This window comes from Rhinatrema bivittatum, chromosome 9, assembly GCF_901001135.1.
Source record: "Rhinatrema bivittatum chromosome 9, aRhiBiv1.1, whole genome shotgun sequence".
NCBI lineage: Eukaryota > Metazoa > Chordata > Amphibia > Gymnophiona > Rhinatrematidae > Rhinatrema > Rhinatrema bivittatum.
In genome coordinates, this window is record NC_042623.1 from 180,103,258 (window position 1) to 180,117,658 (window position 14,401).

The following is a 14,401-nucleotide window of genomic DNA, read 5'->3' on the forward strand; positions in this document are numbered from 1 at the left end:
CGTCTGAGAATGAAGTTGCCTCCTGCTTTCTGAATCCACCAGGGCAGGAGTCTGAAACCGTGACTGGTCCGTAGGTCAAGGAGACTGGGAGAGAGAGCGAAGGAGAGGGTGTAGTGAGGCCTAAGAACAGTCCTCCTGCAGGACTTAGGCCCGTCCGTTTTCCGGACGAATGGAACATGTAGGGACATCGTGGCCAGGCTGACCACAGTACATGCAAAGGCCGCGCCTCTTCCAAATGTCCATGACCAAGTTGCATCGGTTCATCTTTATCAGCAGCAGGGATTACTGGAACCATCCGAGGTTGCAGGTATAGCACTAGCCTGTTTCAACCTAGGTAACACCTTGGGCTGGAGTTCCTTCACCTTGTCCTGAAGCCGTGTGATCAATCCGCGTGGCCAAGGCTACTAATCCGTCCGGCGAGTTAGGTGTTTCACGAGCAGCCAGCTCATCCTTTAAACGGTTATCCAGGGCCTCTGAAAAAGAGAGTCTTGAGACATTTGGGGTCCCAGCAGAGTTCTGCCGCAAGAGTTTTAAACTCTATGGCAAATTCAGCCAATGATCTGTTGCCTTGCTTCAATTCAACCAAAGCAGAACCAGCAACAGAAGTTTGAGCAGGGTCATCAAAATGAATTTAAATAAGTCCATAAATCCTTCTATGTCCTGCAAAATGGGGGTCCTTGCATTCCCACAAGGTAGATGCCCAAGACAAAGCCCTACCATCCAGGTATGAAAGGATGTAGGTAGTCTTGGAGAGAGCCGTAGGAAATAAAGATGGCTGTAAGGCTTCTTAGGCATGCGCAGGCCGGACCTCAGCCTTTTTAAAGGGCCAGTGACAGGAAAAGCCACGTAGTGCCAATTGATATCATGGCCAAAGCTCTATAAAGGGCTCACTCGCTGCTGCATTTGACGTCTCAGCAACAGGTCTCCCTATTCCTCAGTAGAGCATGTTGCTTCCAGCATCTTGTCTTCAGTCCTCATTTATTTCCATATTGTCCTCATTCTTCACCTTGCCTGCCTGCCCTGCCTATCTGCCCCCTCTCTCCACTCGGATGGATACCTGGTTTGACCTCGGCCTGATCTTGGATATGCCTTGACCACTACCTGCCACTAACCTCTGCCTGCTTCAGACATGGTTAACTGCCACCCTGCCTCTGACCATCACCTGGACCTTGGACTCATCTGGCCTCTGACCCTGCTATCCAAGGACCTCTGCTTGTGCCATCAGCAGAGATCCCACCTAAGACCTGCCAGCCCCAGCACCCAAAGGCTCCACCCAAAAGGAACGAGGGCTGTTATAGGTGACGCTCCAACTGGATCTCTGCTTTGTCCAGGTATGCCTGTTGGTTGTGGCAATTCTGCCTCGACTCAAGGGTACCTTTTGTGCCCTTGCGTGCCCCAGGGGAAGGGTCTCGGGGGTCTACCACCAGGGCACTCCCTTTCCCTATGGTGCCGGCCAAGAGGACACAGCAGGCCTTTGAGGCTCTGAGACCTTCCTGCAAGGACCCTGGGAGGCGCAGCCCAGGGTCACAGAGAGATTGGCATCCTTAGAAAAGGGGGGAGATGACTGGCCCCTGAAGACAATTCAGTCATTCGTCACTTTCACTGGAATGAGATTAGGTTTTCCTCATCAAACAGTTGTATTGTGCCTCTGGTTGGAGAAATTGAAGCCTCCAGGGTGGGACTCCATCATCAAAGGGTCCCTGTTAAAATGTAATTTCCAAGCTTAACCTGTTTACTGTAAACCGACATGATGTCCACAACTAATGCCGGTATATAAAATGTTTTAAATAAATAAATAAATAAATAAATAAAAGGGAAGCATAAGACCACTACTGCCTTTCCACTCCTGAGGAGATTATAGTGACAGAGTTGGAGTCCCCAGAGTCAGGCCTGAATGGCATTAACTTCCTGCAATGCCTGTATCCCCTACCTCCGGCTGTGCTACAGAAAGTTTTTTCATGGTACCAGTGGTGGATGCCTTGGTCACAATGGTGACCAGGCATACCACTATCCCGGATGAGGGGGAGATACATCTTTAAAGGACCCCCAGAACAGAAGATGCAGCCCCTGCAGAGGAGTTTGTTCGTCACTCTGGCGACAACGATGCAGATTTCTATCATCTCGAAACTTGTGGTCTGAGTCCTCCTGCATTGGATCCAACAGTTCCTGGAGAGCGAGAAGGTTACCAGGATGGAATCCATGGCAGTTTTCTTGTCAGATGCCCTGTATGACCTCCTTAAGAGCTTTGCCTAGTCTGTGGCCCTGTCGGCCGAAGAGCGCCAGATTTAATACTTCCCACTTGTCATAGTTGGACTGGTGTAGCAGAACAGGATGGAAGGAGAAATTTCCTTACCTGTTAATTTCCTTTCCAGTCCAGGAACCTCCCGGGAAGCAAGATTGTGTATTCAGACTGTTTCTCGTTTTGGTCGAGGATCGTGGTTTTTTTTTCTTGTTTTATTCTTTCCTTTAAGTCTCTTTGTTTCATTTTTCCTTATTAGGTTGCAAGGAAAACTTCTCAGCATTCTATTTGAACTTGAAGAGTTGATTTGTTGAGGAATGGGGTCTGATCTGAAGCTTTGTCAGTATACTGGACTCTCACTGCTAGCACTACCCTCTATCAGAAAAACGAGCAGGAGAGCCGGCGAGCGCCCGCTCTCCCGACACACGCACAGGACACTCTTCTGGGCGCGTGATTCAGAAAGCCCAGGTATGAAAATTAGGGCCCGTGGTAAAAGGAGGCACTAGGGACACTGTATAAGGGGTAAAAATAGCGTGTCAAAAAACACACGGGCTAACAGTGCGCTCCATCAGAGCGCACTTTACTGTATCGGCCTGTACGTAGTGGCTGTGATGTCACAAGAAAAATCTGCGTTGTCTGCCTCTATCTGCTAGAAGAGGGAAATAACCCATTTGTCATGGTCGGACTAGTGTAGCAGGACTAGTGTAGCAGGAAATTAACAGGTAAGAGAGGTGCTGATGTGGGAGCCACCATCACCATCGCTGTTGCTGCAACTCTGTCTGGCCCTCTCCAATGGCCAGGCCAGACCTGTCCCTGGCTGCCGCCTGCAATTCCAGCCGCCCTGCTCCTGGCTGCAAAGACTCTCACGCCTCGCCTACCACTATCATCATCAATGGGCGCAGGGTATCGTAAGAGAGATGTCTATGCTGAAGCCGCCTGCACCAGATAGCGCGAGCCTGTCCCGTGCATGAAGGAGCACGACAAAGGAACTTGCCCCTCTCTGCGCATCTCGTTCCCGTCTACCAACAAATTATCATGATGGTGATGGACAACTGTGAGTACACTCTGTCATCTAATCCAGCCCTTTATTCTATCCCAGTTATCACAGGCCAAGGACGCTATGGTGTAGGCACTATTCATTGGCCTTTCCACCCTCCATATGCTAGAACCCTCACTAACGTTGCTTTAAACACCACGACTCCCTTATTTTATTTACTGCCCCGATTTTTGTACTTATTAATGCACAATCTATAATCAAAAGAGTCTGCTATTTTCGACCTTCTTGCTTCTGGAGCACATGAGTATTTATGTATTACTGAAACTGGGCTCAAGGACCATGACATTCCGATACTTAACTGCTGCTGCCCACCAAACTTTCATAGATCAAGGCAAGGGCAAAGAGGAGGAGGATTAGCTGTTTTCTTGAAATCCCACTTGAAAGTCTCTATGGTTGATGTCTCTGTTCCATCTCAATAGCAGTTGTTATGTCTGAAATCTCAAGGTATTAATCTTTGTTTAACCTACTGCCCACCAGGACTACTTGCCTATAACTCCTCCCCACTTTGTGAATAGATTCTGAATCTCAACTTAAACCCGCTACAACCATAATTTTAGGTGACTTTAACCTTCAACCTCCCGACCTCATTCTCATCCCCTATCCAAACACTGTTCGATACTCTACTCCCCTGTGGCTGGGAGCAAATCATTTCCTCTCCCACTCGTAGGGAAGGCAATTGCTTAGATATGGTATTTATTAATGGTATTATGGTATTTATTAATCCCGCAGGCTTCCAGATAAACGAAGCTAATGTCTCCATTACTGAAATTCCTTGGAGTGACCACTTCATCTCCTTATCGCTCATACACAAATCTCTTGGGCAAGTTTCCAATAGGAATAATACCAGTGTCAGTAAACGAGGCCATTTAGATCCTGAGACCCTGGCATCTAACCTTATACCTATACTAGACAGTAATTCCTGTAATTTGCCTGAAGAATTTTTAGATTTCTGGAACACCTCTATAACATCTACCCCTGATAAGCTTGTTCCTCTGGAAAAGGAACAGATAACTGTCAGAGGAAGCTGCTGCTCCACATGACTGAGGCAGAGAAAGGCACAGTGAAATCCTGAGGAGCATCTCTGTACATGTCTGCATGAGTTCTGACTGCCCTGATGGCTGGACAGTGAGGAAGAAAAGATGCAATGAGTAGCATTGCCCTGGAGGCCACCACTCATGAGTGGGTGCGGGGAAAATTCACTCAAGAATGGGCCATAGGGGGTGGGGGTAGAGGTGGGAGAGAAGAAAGAGCACAGGAGGGAAAGCATTTGGAAAGAGGCCTTGAGGGGGAAAAAGGGCAGGCAAAACTGAGGAAGGGGCCATCGGATGAGGCAAGGGAAGGGGTTGGGAAGAGGAGTAGAAAGCAGGAGGAAAGGCATTCAAGAAGGAGCCATGTGAAGAGGGTAGGAGGGTCAAGCACTTGGAAAGGAGCCGTGGGGTAATGGAAAAGGAAGAGAACCACAGGAAGGAAAGGGCGGAAAGGAGAGATGATCACTAGAAATCAAGAAAAAGGCAGAATGTGGGAGGAACAGATAACTGTCAGATACTAAAGTACCTGTGGCACCACCAGCCCAGGAACTTTGCTTGCAAGTGTGTGGATACACCATTGACTTCTGGGGGATGCTGAAATGAAGAGGGGCTGGAGAGAGAGAGAGACTGAACGGGAGAGGCTGCTGAGAGAGAGAAAGGATCTGAGGGAAAGTGAAATACTTGTAGAAGGAGACAGACCTGTGGAGAGGGGCTGGAGAGAGAGAGAGACTGAAAGGGAGAGGTTGCTGAGAGAGAGAAAGAGTCTGAGGGAAAGTGAAATACTTGTAGAAGGAGACAGACCTGTGGAGAGGGGCTGGAGAGAGAGAGAGAGAGACTGAACGGGAGAGGCTGCTGAGAGAGAGAAAGGGTCTGAGGGAAAGTGAAATACTTGTAGAAGGAGACAGACCTGTGGAGAGGGGCTGGAGAGAGAGAGAGACTGAAAGGGAGAGGTTGCTGAGAGAGAGAAAGAGTCTGAGGGAAAGTGAAATACTTGTAGAAGGAGACAGACCTGTGGAGAGGGGCTGGAGAGAGAGAGAGAGAGAGACTGAAAGGGAGAGGCTGCTGAGAGAGAGAAAGGGTCTGAGGGAAAGTGAAATACTTGTAGAAGGAGACAGACCTGTGGAGAGGGGCTGGAGAGAGAGCAAGACTGAAAGGGAGAGGCTGCTGAGAGAGAGAGAGAGAAAGGGTCTGAGGGAAAGTGAAATACTTGTAGAAGGAGACAGACCTGTGGAGAGGGGCTGGAGAGAGAGAGAGACTGAAAGGGAGAGGCTGCTGAGAGAGAGAAAGAGTCTGAGGGAAAGTGAAATACTTGTAGGAGACAGACCTGTGGAGAGGGGCTGGAGAGAGAGAGAAAGGGTCTGAGGGAAAGTGAAATACTTGTAGAAGGAGACAGACCTGTGGAGAGGGGCTGGAGAGAGAGAGAGACTGAAAGGGAGAGGCTGCTGAGAGAGAGAAAGGGTCTGAGGGAAAGTGAAATACTTGTAGAAGGAGACAGACCTGTGGAGAGGGGCTGGAGAGAGAGAGAGACTGAAGGGAGAGGCTGCTGAGAGAGAGAAAGAGTCTGAGGGAACGTGAAATACTTGTAGAAGGAGACAGACCTGTGGAGAGGGGCTGGAGAGAGAGACTGAAAGGGATAGGCTGCTGAGAGAGAGAAAGGGTCTGAGGGAAAGTGAAATACTTGTAGGAGGAGACAGACCTGTGGAGAGGGGCTGGAGAGAGAGACTGAAAGGGATAGGCTGCTGAGAGAGAGAAAGGGTCTGAGGGAAAGTGAAATACTTGTAGAAGGAGACAGACCTGTGGAGAGGGGCTGGAGAGAGAGAGAGACTGAAAGGGAGAGGCTGCTGAGAGAGAGAAAGGGTCTGAGGGAAAGTGAAATACTTGTAGAAGGAGACAGCCCTGTGGAGAGGGGCTGGATGGGTTGACAGCTGTGAGGGAAAGACATTTGTCAGAATGGGCTTGCAAGAGAGTGGGAGAGGCTGCTGGGAAGGGACTGAAGAGAAAGTGTCTGATAGGGAGAGGCTGGAGAGAGGGAGACTGGTGGGGAGGGCTTGGGGTTTAGAAACTGGTGAGATGGGACTGGGCAGGAGTGGGGAGGGACTGGGGGTTTAGAAAACTGGTGAGATGGACTGGGGAGAAGATGATAGGGAGGAGCTTGAGCAAGAGGAACTGGTGGGGGTGATAATCCAGTGGGCAGGGCTAGGAGAGGTGTGCGAGACTGGTGGGGACAGGATGGAAGTCACTAAAACTTTTAGATGTTGAAAAGGGATCCCCCGTACCCAGAAAGGTTGGGAAAATCTCCACTATAATCAACTGCCTCACTTTAATCTTTAAGTTTATTTGCACCTTCACAAAAATCTAATAGATTTGTAAGGCAAGAATTCCCTTTGCTAAAACCAAGTTGATTCTTCCCCATTCAGCCATTCCTATTTATATGGCCAGTAATTTTGTTTTTAACAATAGCTTCTACCATTTTGCCTGGCACCAATGTCAGCTTCACCAGTCTATAGTTTCCTAGATCACCCCTACAGCTCTTTTTAAAAATCTGTGTTACATTGGCAATTCTCAAGTCTTCAGGTATAGTTGCTGTTTTAAATGATAGGTTTCAGATTATTAGCAACAGGTTGGCAATTTCATGTTTGAGTTCCTTCTTGGTTCTGGGGTGGATACCATCTGGTCCTGGTGATTTGTTACTCTTTAGTTTGTCAGTTTGATCTGTTACATCTTTAATTATTACAGAGATCTGTTTTACTTGTTCAGAATCATTATAAATTAAAGAATGTTCAGATGTGGGTATATTTCCAATATCTACTTGAGAAAAGGAGGAAGAAAAAACTAAATGAATTTTTTTTCTATTTCTTTGCTCTCCCTGAGTCCCCTTTTTACTCCTTGGTCATCTAGCAGACCAACTGACTTCCTCACAGGCTTTTTATGAATCCTCAATGATAGGGGCTTGGTACTAGCATGGAAGACTCTGCTAGTCCTGTAGTCAAGCAGTAGGTACCTGCTGATGCTCCTGGGCTGCTAAGCGATCCAGCAAGCACTTGTTCTCCTTCTCCTGGGTCTGTAGAGCAGACTTCAGGGCAGTGAGCTCCAGCTGCAGACAGGAAGAAAGGTTTGGCATATCATTCTCTTTTAGCAACCCTATATAATTCAACAAAGGAGCTGTGACCCGCGCAAACCCAAATTAAAATGAATACAGAAAACAAGAAATGACAATCAGAAGAAATAATTGAACCTGTACATGTACACTGCACAAAAGAAAACCTGAAAAAGTTTAGATTCAGTCTATCTCATTGTCTTATCAGACCCCAAAATTTAACTCCTTCAAACCCATGTTAATAAACAGATGAGAAACACAGGCAATACAGATGGCTGTGAAGCAGGCCAATGCAATATGGGGCACTCTGGCCAGTGCGCCGCTATATGCGCATTGAATGGAAGTTTAGGACTTACTAGACGTACACCCAAAGCAATACCAGCATTAGCGCATCCAAAAGACGCATGTAACCAGTTCATAGCAAATAGCAGTGATAGCATTTAAATTTCATGTAAATGAGTCGATTAGCTATTACCCATGGATGCAGTAACGCACGCCCAAAAATAATGCTTTTTTTTTTTTTTTTTTATTTTTATCAGTTTAAACAAAAATTTACAAAGGATTATCACTTTGTACAGAAACATAAAGAAACAAAGCTATCTCCATTTTACAACTTTACAGTTACATTGGAAAGAAGAATAACATTTTCAATATCTTGACCTCAAATATAAACAAAGGGTGTACAGCCAGAAAAAAAAAAATAATGCTTTTTTAAGGAGTTTTTTTACATATGAAATTTAGCACCATCCCTATCCCTGACATAATTGTGTAGGTGCTATAGGTAGCAGATGGTTCATGAAAGGCTTCTGTGCAATTTCCACCATTTCAACAATGGATTATATTCACTTTCTTGTATTGCTGATTTTTCTCTTGCGTGTGGCAACAAAGAATAAGGAATGTCAGGCAAAGGAGGGCGAATGTTCAGGCAAACAATCTGGAAAATGTTAGAAGACAAGAGAATCAAGTGGTCGGTATTGATGGATGTAGGCAAATGAACACCCAAGTCCTGGACGTCGAGAAAAGGAACAGGACCTGGGTGCCCGAGTCCTGAATGTCCAGTCAAGGAGAAGGACCTGCGCTCCCGTTATGGGCCTGTACTTGGATGCCCAGCCAAGTAGCAGGACCTGTGCCCTGTTACGAGGCTGTAACCAGGCGTTCATTCTGGATGTCCGGGAAAGGAACAGGACCCGAGCATGGATTACAGGGCTGTACCTAGGCACCCAATTCCTGTACATCCGGAAAAGGAGCAGCACCAGGGCACGCATCAAGTGCATTATAAGCACATGCCACACTGGGTCAGACCAAGGGTCCATCAAGCCCAGCATCCTGTTTCCAACAGTGGCCAATCCAGGCCATAAGAACCTGGCAAGTACCCAAAAACTAAGTCTATTCCATGTAACCATTGCTAATGGCAGTGGCTATTCTCTAAGTGAACTTAATAGCAGGTAATGGACTTCTCCTCCAAGAACTTATCCAAACCTTTTTTAAACCCAGCTACACTAACTGCACTAACCACATCCTCTGGCAACAAATTCCAGAGTTTAATTGTGCGTTGAGTGAAAAAGAACTTTCTCCGATTAGTTTTAAATGTGCCCCATGCTAACTTCATGGAGTGCCCCCTACTCTTTCTATTATCCGAAAGAGTAAATAACCGATTCACATTTACCCGTTCTAGACCTCTCATGATTTTAAACACCTCTATCGGAGATTTCGGAGCGGCCTCGGAGGGAACTGAGGCAGGCTGCGCGGCTCTGCCGGTGACATCACTCCTGCGCCCATGTGCTGAAAAGACCGCGGGACTGCGGCACACCGAGCCGCCGGCGCATCGTCTAAGCTGCGCATGCCAAAGGGGCGTGCGTGCGACTTAGATCGACTTTGATCGCTTTGATTGTTTGATTTGAACTTCTTGGAATTTTATGGGGCGAAAAAGAAAGGCTAAAATTGTTTCATCCTCTCCAGCCCCGTTTGGATCAGGGCCTATGGATGCACATGTTTACAAGTTATCACCTCAAAGGGATGGTGATAGGGATTCTTTGGAAGTTTCCCTAAGCCCCGGCACAGGGTCAACACCTCTCCAACCCCCACTGGAAACATCAGGAGAAACCAACAGAAGGTCAGCAATAGTAAGTGATGTTGACGTTTTTTCTCAACCATTGAACATTGCATGTTCCCCCTGCCCAGAGCTAATACAGCAAGGAACAGGTGTGGGACCTTTGATACCTAACATTGATAGCGTCAGGCTTGAAGCCGTAGATGCAACCAATGTTACGATGGGGGACCTGTGGAGGGTGATGGTTAAATTGGACTCCAATGTATCACAGATGAATATCTCTTTAGGTGCTGTAGTAAATAAAAATAAGATTCTTATACAGGAACAAGGGAAGCGTTTGAACAACATAGAAACATCTGTTCAGAATGTGACTATGGAAATGGAAAATGTAAAAAAGTTGGAAAATATGCATATATCTGATAATATTGTTTTACATTCTAATTTGGAAAATTTAGAAAATCTAATGCGTATAAAAAATTTGCGTATTGTAAATTTTCCATTGACAAGATTATTGTCTCCATTTGAGATGTTTGCTAAATATGTAAAAGAAGTTTTAGCATGGAACAAGGTCCCAGCTATTTCTAAAATGTATTATTTTCCATCTCAAATGGGAGATGTTCCTGGGAAGGAGGGAGGAAGTTCGCCAGGAATATCTACCTTTTTAGAGGAATCTGGACTTGATAAATAAAAGAGCAACTATGTTTGTGTCTTATTTCAGAAAGAGATAAAGAGATTGTTATGGAAAAGTTTTTCAAAAATAAGGATATTTTATTTTGTGGGCATAAGGTTTTTATTTTTCCTGATGTCTCCAGACCAACCCAGGTCAGGAGAAGACAGTTTCTTGCCCTTAAAAATAGAGCATTAGAACTTGGGGCAACTTTTTTTTTAAAGTATCCCAGTAAATGTTTTATTAATTATCAAGGGAAAAAATTTATTTTTTCCCAACCGTCTCATTTGGAAAATTTTCTCAGAGATAAGAGTCATGTTCAATTGGAAAACGAGGTATCATCAATGTTAGCCCAATAAGATAGTAGAATATCTTTCCCTCTCTCTAGATTTGGATTAGTAGGGTATTTTTATTGGTTAAAGGGCTCCCACATTATAAGATAATTATAGCAGTATGTTGTTTTTGAGTTTGTATTATTCGGTATACCCATTGGAATATAAGGCTGCTATAATAATTTCCTTGTATTATGTGAAAGAAATGTGATTTTACTTTGTAAATGTCATGAAAAAATCAATAAAGAATACATTATAATTAAAAAAAAAAAGTGTAGGCTCTGGCTTTATTGCTCAATATATATTTATTTATTTTTATTTTTTTTAATGACCAAAGTTTTCTTCAGACTGAGCAGAAGCAGCTGTTCAAATACAGAATAAGAAAAGACCAGATTTTATTTTTCTTACCAGAAAGCTCTAACCAAATCCTCTTCTATGAGGTGGTAAGCATAACTTGAAAAGAGCTCGTTTCTCAGTCCTGCAGGCAGGAGCATGGCCCAGGAGCTATAACAGTAGCCTCTCTTTTTCTTTTGACTAACATGAAAATCCAAAGGCTAACTAATTAATAAAGAATCCTGCCGAACCATCAGAAGGTCTTCCAACAGGTGGAGGTAGAGAAATACTAGCTGGATACGGTTCTGTATATAGTATATATATCAATAGTATATATCAATATAGTATATGTATCAATAATGAAGTCATTAAAATTCTGAATTTTCTGCCCCCGCCCGATGGATGTGGGTTGAAGACCAAGTGTTCTGGAATGATGTAGCGGAAAGTCAAGGAAGGAAGTATTCATTACAGCCTTCATGTGCAGTTGTCCACTGAGTTCACCCAAGCTATCCAGCTTAGCAACAATTTGTGGTTTCCCTCCACAACTCTGGATACATGCATGCATCAAATTGAAGAAATTCAGAATGGCTGAGATTTCCTTTTTTTTCATCTAAACTGAGGATTGTAAATACAACTCCCACTGCATCCCCAAGCCCGGCACAGCCTGAAGAGCAAACACAGGCTCAAAAATCAGATATCTAGAACTTGCTATGAAGGAGGTAAGACAGCTTTTCCGTTTAGGCTGGCAGTTTGTAGAATGGGTTTCATACCTTGTTCTCAGTCAGTTCCGCTTCCAGGTTGTTCTTTTCTTCCATGGTTCTGCTCAATGCTTTATTCATCTATCAGATAAAACCTGGTTAGTAGGAATAATGGGACAAGGGTGATCCTTAAAGAATTTAACAATTTCCTTATTCCAGAACTTCAGGACCACATGGCACACGCACATACCTCCCCAATCCAATACAATTGAGCCACTTATAAGTAATGGATGTTCTCCTTAGACAGGATAATCATGCACACAAGTGGGTGACGATATCTAACAATTAACAAATAGTGCAGAAAAGCCCTCAAAGCTTTTCTGAGCATGTGCAGTGTCAAGTAAGCCTCTGAAGTCTTATATATATCACACTAAATTGTATCTTGCCTACGGTGTTTAGCTGACAAAGTGGCTTGTTGTTAGATTTGATTAAATAAATAAATTACTACTACTAATCATCACTTTCAGAGCATTACTTGACCATACGCAGCGCTGTACAAAAACATATTACAGACAGTCCCTTCTCAGTAGAGCTTACAATCTAATTAAGACAAACATACATGGCATAAGAACATAAGAACATTCCATGCTGGGTCAGACCAAGGGTCCATCAAGCCCAGCATCCTGTTTCCAGCAGAGGCCAAACCAGGCCACAAGTACCTGGCAATTATCCAAACACTAAGAAGATCCCAGGCTACTGATGCCAGTAATAGCAGAGGCCATTCCCTAAGTCAGCTTGATTAATAGCAGTAAATAGACTTCTCCTCCAAGAACTTATGCAAACCTTTTTTAAACACAGCTATACTAACTGCATTAACCACATCCTCTGGCAACAAATTCCAGAGCTTTATTGTGCGTTGAGTGAAAAAGAATGTTCTCTGATTAGTTTTAAATGTGCCCCATGCACATTTAAAACTAATAGATAATAGAAGGACTAGGGGGCACATGGAGTGCCCCCTAGTCCATTATCCGAAAGAGACTTGGTGTCCTTTTTTTGTTTGTTTTTTGAAGAAAAATTGTTAAAAATTAATAAGGCTGGTGTAATGGAGTGTACAGACAACTTCCTTATTCTACCTTAAGGAGGCCAGTTCAAGGTTTTAACCCAGTCCTCCTTAAAGCAAAACACATCATAAGTGGATTTCACCTCGGGTTTTCCAGCCTCCAGACCCTGCAGGACAATGGCAGAGAGCAACTCCTGTTGCTACTGCAGCAAGCCCTCTGCAAGGTCCTGGACCTGCTTCCACAGGTTTTGGATGTATTGGGTCATACACACCTGATAGGCAGCGATACAGGCGATGAGCATAGCGCCCTGAAAGACCTTCCTACCCAGAGCATCTAGCTCCCTATGTTCTTGCCTCGAAGGGGCAGAGGAATGGGTGTGAGAGCACTTGGTCTTCTTGAAGGCAGACTCCACCACCATCGACAGGTGAGAGAGGTGACGCCTCTCAAACCTTAAGGCTTGCTGTTCCAAATAGGTGGCATTTGCTTCCCTATTTACTGGAAAGGCGGAGATCGCTTGTTCCCACATCTGAAGGAGAAGATCCTTAAAGATGTCATGGATGGGAACCACCACGATTTCCTTAGGAGCGTTGACAAATTGGAGCACTTCCAACATCTTATGTCACACATTCTCCTCCGTAAGGAGCTGGAAGGGAATAGCTTCGGCCATGGCCCTGACGAACCTTGCAAAGGAAAGGTCCACTTGGGGGGGGGGGGGGGGAACAGACTCCTTTCCTCTGATGGGGAAGGCTCGGAGAGGGAGTCATCCAAGAATTCAGATGAAGACTCCAAGGAATCATCCTCCTTCGGGACCATAAGGGCCGCCTTCTTCACCAAGGGCATCACAGTGCTTACACGAGTGAGGCCTATGGATACCCTAGCCCTGGGCTCCGAGGGCTTTGAAGGCACTGAGGGCAGCGCAGGAATTGACAGACTCTGGCCATGGAAGGCCAGAGGCCCGGGAAACTGAGGCCTCAGGAACGTGGCACCAGCCGCATCTTCCTCCTCGGAGGACCCAATAATGGAAATCGCTCCCGAAGGGGGCATTGGTGGCCGCTGAGGAACCGAAGGTCCTTCGGGCATCGGTTGTGTCGGAAGGGCACTGAGGAGGACGCCCAGACGCTCGAGCAGGGGTGCCAGAATAGACAGCTGAGGCTCCAGCACTGGCATGGGGACCGGTGGCGGGGGTGGCTCGACGCTCCACAAGACTCGGAGCACCGCAGTCTGCACCCTGCGGTCCAACTCCTCCTGAAAGTCTGGTGAGGCCAGGACTGAGGGAGGGGGATGAGGCGTCACCAGCACTTCCTCAGTTCTCCGAAGAGGCATGGTGCCTGGCACCAATATCGGTGGCGAAGGTCTGAGACTCCCGGGTATATCGGAGGACAGAGCCTCTGAGCCATGGGATCGTTTCAGTGGTGGTACGGCCACAGCTGGTATTGCTCTGGAACCAGAGCTGTGCACTGATGGCGACCAGTGTCAATGGTTGCGGGATCTCCCACGGTGCTTGGCCCGGTCTTTCCCCGGTGCAAAGGAAGCGGAGGATCCCAATATCCTGGAAACCAGTGAGATGATGGAAGACCGATCACCATTCCCTCGGTCCTTCGAAGATGTAGTCGGAGGAGTAGCGAGAGGGAACATATCGAGCAGCATCCCTCGACCCCCGGTGTTTAAGACTCCAACGCGGGTGTGGATGGAGTGGACTTTTTGGAACCAAAAAGCTTCTCCATTTTGTCAAGGAATGCGCGATGGCCCTTAGGGGGTCATCTGGTCACACAGCTGACACTCTCGGATGTCATGTGAGGCCCCCAGGCAAAGGATGCAAATCTCACATGGATCTGTGAT

At 46.0% G+C, this 14,401-nt stretch overlaps 1 protein-coding gene across 1 annotated transcript in view; it reads right to left on the reverse strand.

The window, feature by feature from the left end:
* The window catches only part of VWA5B2 (von Willebrand factor A domain containing 5B2), a 453,973-nt gene that overhangs the window by 390,635 nt on the left and 48,937 nt on the right, over positions 1–14,401 (reverse strand). The window contains exons 11-12 of the mRNA XM_029617330.1: positions 11,574–11,642; positions 7,326–7,418 (exon numbers count right to left, since the gene is read on the reverse strand). Of these exons, the coding sequence (XP_029473190.1) occupies positions 7,326–7,418; positions 11,574–11,642 (162 nt within the window). The remainder of the gene's footprint in view (positions 1–7,325; positions 7,419–11,573; positions 11,643–14,401) is intronic.